Source organism: Tupaia chinensis, unplaced genomic scaffold (assembly GCF_000334495.1).
Source record: "Tupaia chinensis unplaced genomic scaffold, TupChi_1.0 Scaffold000178_1, whole genome shotgun sequence".
Lineage (NCBI taxonomy): Eukaryota > Metazoa > Chordata > Mammalia > Scandentia > Tupaiidae > Tupaia > Tupaia belangeri.
Window position 1 is genome coordinate 1,968,574 of NW_006159653.1, and position 7,657 is coordinate 1,976,230.

The window sequence follows — 7,657 nt, forward strand, 5'->3', positions numbered from 1 at the left end:
GACCCCAAAAGAAAAAACCCAAAAAAAAAAAAAAAAAAAAAAAAAACACAGTATAACTGATAAATAAAATCCAGATATATTTTAAATTATATATAATGATTATATAGGCTATTAAGATTTAGGGGACGGGGGGCAGGTGGTATGGTGGTTAAGGGCACTGGACTCCCACATGGTCAACTGTGGTTCAAGTCCTGGACCTGTTGGCTTGCTTTCTCACTTCCTCTCTCTCTCTCTCTCTGAGTCTGTCCCTCTTTGGTCTAATTAAAATAAATAAATAAGGTTAAATAAAATAATTCTTTTAAAAAAGTTTAAAAAAAAAAAAGACTTAGGGGCCAGTAGGTGGTTGTAGTGGTTATGTCGCTGGACTCCCATGTTACTGACCACAGTGCGAGTCCTGGACACAGGACTCGAAAATCATGCTGGGCACATGTTTGTGCATGCCCAAGATCCCAGGAGGAGAAAGAAGAAGAGATTATGGTGTGGCCATTCCCCAGGGAGTGATTTCTCACTTTCCTTCTCACTGTCTCTGTCTCTCTCTGGCAAGCACAGACATGCTATGGACAAAACCTATTTAAGAAGACAGAATTTCAGGAAAATAAGCTTCTGGCAAGTGTGACTGAGACAGAGACAGGAAAAACTGAAACATGGAACACTGGGTCAGCAGGCCGCGTGGTGCTTCAGGCACCGGCGCCCACGTGGCCAGCTCTGCAGTTTGAATCCCAGAGCCGATGGCTTGAAAAATGCACTGTGGCTTCCACAGAGGCCTACAGGCCGCCGCTTGTGCCGCCGCCACGTCCCTAGTGACCCCTGAGACGTTCCAGCGCATTTGGCGAGTCCTCAATACCAACGTGGATGCGCGGCCGGAAACAGCCTTGGCCATCACTGCCATTGAGGGTGTGGGACGGAGATGCGCGCATGCGTGTCAGGAGAGCAGCCGCGCACCTCCCAGAGGGCAGGAGCGCACCCTGAGGCGGAGGGGGGACGTGCGACCACTACTACGCACACCACGCCAGGACGCGATCCCAGGCTGGTTCCTGAACAGGCAGGAGGTAAAGGGTGGAAACTACAGCCAGGTCCTGGCCGACGGTCTGGACAACCTGGAGAGACGCAAGAAGATGCCTGTGTCCAAGAAGAAGTGAGTCTGTAGACCTTGTCTGTTAATAAATGGTTTATAGGCCGGGACTAGCAGTTAGCGTAATGGCTATGTCGCTGGACTCCCACGTAGTCGACCGCGGTTCATGTCCCCGACCCAGTGGCTTAAACTCACGCCGGGTACGTGTGCGTGCGTGCCCAAGATCCCGAGAGGAGAATGGAGGAGAAGGGATTGCGGCGTGGCCATCCCTCTGGGGGTGATTTCTCACTTTCTGTCTCTCTGTCTTTCTCTGTCTTTCTGGCGAGTGCTCACGCCCTATAGCAAAAATCTCTCCAAAAGAAAGAAAGGAAAAGAAAATGAAGGAGAAGAGATTGCTGCATGGGCATCCCCTAGGGTGCTTTCTTGCTTTCCCTCTCACTGTCTCTGTCTCTCTTTCTGGTGAACACCCATGCCCTAAAGCAAAAACGTCTACAAAAAAGAAAGAAAGAATGAAGATAAATTCACAGAAATGAAAAGAATTTAACTTAGAGAAGATGACGTGCAATTCTTTGCCTAAATATTAGAGATCTATATGGGAAGATTCTATGTTAGGGCAGTACATACTAAATAAACCGACTTGAGAAGAAATTAGACCTGAACAGAGCAGTAACAGCAGAAAAAACAGAGACATAGCAGAGAGCCCGCCAGGAAGAGATGCTTCATCCAGATCTGTCTGTTTTAAAATTTTTATTATTTATTCATTCATTTCTTTTAATTTGACCAGAGAGAGACAGAGGGAGAGAGAGAAAGTGAGAAAGCAAGCCACCAGGTCCAGGACTCGAACCACAGTCAGCCATGGGGGAATGTCCAACACCTTAAGCACCACGCCACCTGCTGGTCCCCATCCAGCTCCTTCTATGGACAAAGCTTATCGAACACGGAAGGAGGCTGGTAGTGGTCTGGTGGCGGAGGCGCTAGCTCCCACGAGGCCAACCCTGCAGTTCAAGTCCCAAACCCAGAGGCTTTAAAACCACGCCAGGCTTGTGTGCACACACACCCAAAATCCCAAGGAGAGAAGGGGCTGCAGTGTGGCATCCCTCGGGAGGTGATCTCACACTTCCTTTACCTTTGTTCCTCTCTGGTGCGTGTCCAAGCCTGAGGCACGTGTGCCTGTCCAAGACTCCAGGACGAGAACGGAGGAGGGACTGCAGTACCGTCACCCCCCTCTGGGGGGTGATTCCTCACTTCCCCTCTCACTATCTCTGTCTCTGTCTCTCTCTCTGGTGAGTGTACATGCCCTATGGCAAAAAACTCTAAACCAAAAGAATGAGATCATTGTTGACTTTTAAAATAATCTTAAAGAACAAAGGGCCACATCTCAATTTATTTTATGCATACTTAGGCATAAACGTGCAATGTATTTAAGAGCATAATTAGTTTATTATTAATAAGTAAATTACATTTATTTATTTATTTTTAGTTTGCTATAGGATATGTGGACTAGCTGATGAAAGACAGAGGGAGACAGTGCCATCCCCTGGGGGATGGCCATACTGCAATTCCTTCTCTTTCGTTCTCATCTTGGAATTTGGGGCATGCACGCACAAACACCTGGCATGTTTTTCAAGCTACCAGGTCCAGGACTCGAACCGAAGAGCCAGCCATGTGAGATCCAGTAACTTTAGCCACCGTGTCACTGGCTGGCCCAAGCATTATTTTGATACTGAAACAAACTGGATCAAAGCACAGAATGTGCAATTTCTAGTCTAGATGACTTTTACATCTGTCTAAGCCACAGAAGCCTGGCTTCGAACGAATCTCATGATAGTGTGCAGGCTGCATGGTGGGCTCAAACTGTCTGGGACCTGCACATGCCACCTCACACAGCCACGAGCTTTGCAGATGGGTATAATGCAGGATTTCAAAATGGAGAAATGATTCTCATTACCCCGAGGGGCTCTAACTGTCTCAAAAGTGTCTTCATAAGAGGGAGGCTGAGGGAGATTTGACAAAGAGGAAAAGGCCAGGCGATTTCCGAAATAGGCGCTGTGCACTGCAGCCGTGAGCCGAGGGAAGCCGGGCGCGGCAGGGTCAGCGTCTGGAAGAACCCAGCCCTGCCGACACCCATATGTGAGCTCCGTGGCCTCCAGACTGGGCTGCTTTACTGCACTGCCTCTGGGGTCTGTCCCACAGCATGGCCAGGCCTCCCAGTGGTTACCTGTGCAGGGCAGGCTCCCTGGAAGAGGAGCCACTTTTATTCTCACCTTTCTTTTTTGTGTTGTCATGCCCATAAAAATAATCATAAATAATTTTTTATAATTAAAGAAAAAGAAGCAACATAAATGAAGCACTTTGCTCAGTCAGGGGCCGTCGGGATGGTTCAGTGAGTACGGCTACACAGCCCCCCCGGGCCGCCTGGCGCTGATGCCTGTACAGCCCGTCAAATCATCCCTGACACTCAGGGCCTGCCTACGAGCTTGGAGCTATGAGGCCCCTGCCTCCCCCCAGTGGCTCAGGGCCCCCCACAGAGCCCAGGAGCTAGCTGGAAGGCGTGCTGCCCAGAAGGGCCCCTGGCCTGGCGGGAGCGCCCTGACTCCCGCATGATCATTCCCCTTTGTCCTGGAGGCCCTCTGGCCTCTCCGGTCTCTGCACGCATGGTGGGCAGCAATGACAGAGAGCTGGCCTGGGGGTCAGCACTCTGCAGTGGCTCTTTGGGAGGGACCGTCTTTAAGCTGGGGCAGACACCCACCTGTTACCATGTGCCTAGCAGAGCCTCAGGCCACAAGGGTGAGCGGGCTGCGAAGGGTCCTCTCGGGAGCAGGATGCTCGTGCAGCCCTTGCACACCCGGGTGCTGGGAAGAGCACACGCCTGACGTCACCTGCTTTCTGGGGTGACTCAGTCCTCGCACAGCAGCGCTCTCTCGGAAGTAGCACTCAGAGCTGCAGTTCCTCTGACGTCTCCATGGCAACGTTCACACAGATTTCAGGGAACAGAAGGTGTCTGAGCTGGAGGAAACTTCGGGTATCAGCTCCTCCTGCCCCCCACCCCAGCTTCACAGGGGAAGGAGCGGGCCCAGAGAGGGGATGCTACGTGCCCAGGGGCACACAGCGCACCGGGCCCATGGGTCCTTGCTCTTCCGGCACTGCCTCTGCCCAAGAGCAGACAGCTGAGTGCAGAGGACTGTCTTCTTGGGAAGGCTCTGGGGAGCATCAGCCTTGGGGGCTTTGCCACACCCCCACTTGTGGAAGGACCCAGAAGTCTGGCCTGGCCTCTCTGGCTCAGTCTCTGAGAATTCCCTTGGGTACCTGGAGGGGCAGGAGCGGCCGGACGGCATGTCCTCAGGGAGGCCCCAGGCTGGTGCAGAGATAGTGCAGCCCTGGGGAACCACCACGCTCTCCAGGGAGCTGGTAATGGGGGTCAGAGGAGCCAGGAGAGGCCCCAAACACACCCTGGGAGGTGGGCGAGGACTTCACTCCTGTCTGTGCCCCCTCCCCCAGCACACGAGGGCCGGAGGTCCAAGCTCTGTGGGTCGGCAGAGTGTGGGGTGGTACTAAAGGATGCAGTCATGGGTCTGGAGTGGGGGTATGGGCTGGACACTCATGGTCCATGTCACTACAGGGCACGGGGTCCACCTCCCAGAGGGCACAGTGGAGGAGCTGGAGGTGACAGATGTGCAGGGACTAGGGTCTGGGCTGTCAGAGGGTGGTGGGTGTGAAGGGGAGGGCGGTGGGGGTGAGAGTCCAGAAGTGAGGCCTCAAGCAGGTCAGAGCAGACCTGGAGTCACTCTGTCCCCTTGGAAACATGGATTCACGGAGACCCCTCCCTACCCTGCAGAACCAGCCCCAAACCATAAGTTGAGGACCATGGCACCCCTCCCAGGAGGACCTGCCTCGCCTGCAGGACTCTTCCCCTCTCTGGATCTGAAGATCCTAAGAATCTGGATACCCTTAGGTCTGGCCAAAGTCTCCCTTCTGATCTTCCCCACCTTTCTGGCAGGCTGTTCTAGTTAGTTACTGTGTAACAAACATTCCCAAATGCTCCTGAATCCGCAGTTTGGGAAGGACTAAGTGGAGATCACCCATCTCTGTTCTGCATGGCATCCACTGGGGACGAGGCAGCCACATGGCAGACAAATCCAATCCTCTTCCTGTGGCTTTCTCCCAGCATGGGCTCCATGGACATCTGTTTCAAAAGCCAGAAATGGACGAAGAGTGGTTCCTGCCATACCCATTGGTGAAAGCGAGCTGGGCATCCATGCAGATTCAAACCATGGTCGGCCCTGTGGGAGTCCGCTGCCTTAGCCACCACGCCACCTGCTGGCCCCGCCCTGTTTTTTTTGGTTTTGGTTTTGTTTTTTTGAGAGGTTTTGCTATAGGGCAGAAAGACAGAGAGAGACAGAAAGCGAGAAATCACCCCCCAGGAGGGATGGTCACGCCACAATCCCTTCTCCTCCATTCTCCTCTCGGGATCTTGGGCATGTACGCACATGCGCCCGGCGTGAGTTTAAGCCGCCGGGTCCGGGACTTGAACCATGGTCGACTACATGGGAGTTCAGCAACATAGCCATTACGTTAACTGCTGGTCCCGTCCCGCCCTGTTTTGAAGAGAGCCTGAGACTTGGATTTTATTTACGCGCTCTTAACATAAATGTTGCAAGGGCAAATCTGTCTCCCTGGCTCAGAGCTCCCTTCCCCTCCTACCGCCCACTCCGCTCGCCTCCTCTTTCCCTTGGACTCACCATCTGCTCCCCACACCCAGGATGTCCTATTTGCAGGCCCAGACCCCAAGCTGCCAAACCCCTTGTGGCCCTATGCCCTGGGCCTGCTCTGGGCAGTGACTGGCAGGAGGAGGTGGGGAGTCCGCTGCGTAGGCCTGGCGCCATCCAGTGGGCATGGGCTGCCAAGGGTCCCAACTGGGACTCCGAGCCAACCAGCCTAAAGCTGGCCTGGTAGAGAGGGTTACATAAAGTCCCCAGAGCTGCGGGAGAGAGAGCCCAGTACCCCACCCAATCGGGGGATCTGTCTGGAAGAGATGGGAGCCAGGACAGGAAGACAGGCAAGAAGTCAGGGGACTCTGAGAGGGCTTCCCCAGGCTTGCCCCCAGTCTATGGGGAGCCCTGGGCCACCCCTGCCATGAGACTGTTTACTTTCTCTGGAGCCAGAGTCCCCAGGGAACACCCTGGGTCTGCCGCCTCCTAACATGGTGACCTTGGACAGCTTGCTTTGCCTTCCTGGCCCCGGTCTCCCCTTCTGTACATTGGGGCCCACAGCAGAACACATGTCACAGGACAGTGTGAAGATGACAGTGCCTGGCACACGAGAGCGCTCAGGGCCGGGCAGCCTTCCATATTGTCCACTGGGCAGGCTGCTGCCAGGCCCTCGAGGAATCTGCTGGTCACTGCCCTCCTGCTGCCTTTTCTCGGGGCTCTGAGCCTGAGAGGCAGCCGGTTACGGTTACATGAGCTGTAGGCACTGCCGGCTAGGAGGCTCAGGTATCTGAAGGGCCCGGGGTCCCAGTAACTGCTGTCGTGTCTTGGGGGACCATCAGCTCCCGGAGGAACACCAAGAAGCCCCCTGTCATCAGGGAGCACTGTCCCTGGACATCACTGCCTCCCCAGCCCTAAATGCCTGTCTCATTCTCAAACCCCAGACAACCATGGGTGGGGGGTTCTGGACCCAGCCCCTGAGCCCAGGTGGGGACAGGAATCAGGCCCTGGAGATGGCTTTGCCAGACCCCAGCCTGGGTCTAGAACCAGCACTGCCACCTTGGGGCCAGAATCTAGAATGAGATTAAGGGGCCAGCACAGGGGTGTGGGGGGCTGTCCTCCTAACTCCCCGACCCTTGAGGGCAGAGCCCATGCAAGGGGGCCCTCTGAAGGCCACTGCTGGCTGTCTCTCACTTTCTTTCTCGGGCAGCAGCTTCAGGGAGGGCCCTGGGTGGTGTTGTGCGCTGTTCTGCCTCTGATAACCAGCTGTGGGCTGGACTCCGAACGCTCGGCGCAGCCCTGCCCGCGAGCCAGGTCTGAGTGGTGAAGCGTCCTGGACCCGCCTGCCCTGGAGAGGACAGCGCAGGGAGGGGCAGCGGGCCAGGTGGCAGGTCATCTCTGGATGAGAAGGGACAGATTCCCAGAGTTCCATCCATGCAGACCCTCTGCTCCAGTACCCTCATCTACGGACACCTCTACAGTCCCAGGTCTAGAAGTGGTTAGTACGGAAGTCGCTGGGGTGGGGCTGTCTGGTGGGGAGGTACATGGCGCACAGAGGGGACATAGGATCCCAGTCCAACCTGCGGCCACAGAAGGGGGAATCGCTGGCCTGGAGCTCTAACCTAAGCGTCCTCACTCGGCTGTGGCTCATCTGCCCTGTGCACCCCAAGCCGGGAGCACCCGGGGCGGGGGCCGGGCCTGGGCCTCCTGACCCCGCCCCCGGAACGGCGGGATTATTTGCATGACCCCGCCTCCAGGGCGGCCATTGGTGGCAGGAGCAGGAGGCCGGGCCTGAATGGCTGCGCGGCCTGTGGGGCGGCGGGGGCGGGGGGGGAAGCCGTGCGCCCGGGATGCCGCCGCCACCGCCACGGCGGGGGGG

General features: G+C 55.6%; 1 protein-coding gene across 1 annotated transcript; it reads left to right on the forward strand.

The window, feature by feature from the left end:
* The first annotated feature begins 740 nt into the window (after nt 1-740).
* LOC106734661 (40S ribosomal protein S18-like) lies at nt 741-1,139 on the forward strand. Its single transcript, XM_014586994.1, has one exon. The coding sequence runs from the start codon at nt 741-743 to the stop codon at nt 1,137-1,139; it is 399 nt and encodes a 132-aa protein (XP_014442480.1).
* Nucleotides 1,140-7,657: the final 6,518 nt, after the last annotated feature.

Bases quoted from the DNA above. Each gene is read 5' to 3' on its own strand.
- LOC106734661 (XM_014586994.1), top strand. From the start codon at position 741: ATGCACTGTGGCTTCCACAGAGGCCTACAGGCCGCCGCTTGTGCCGCC.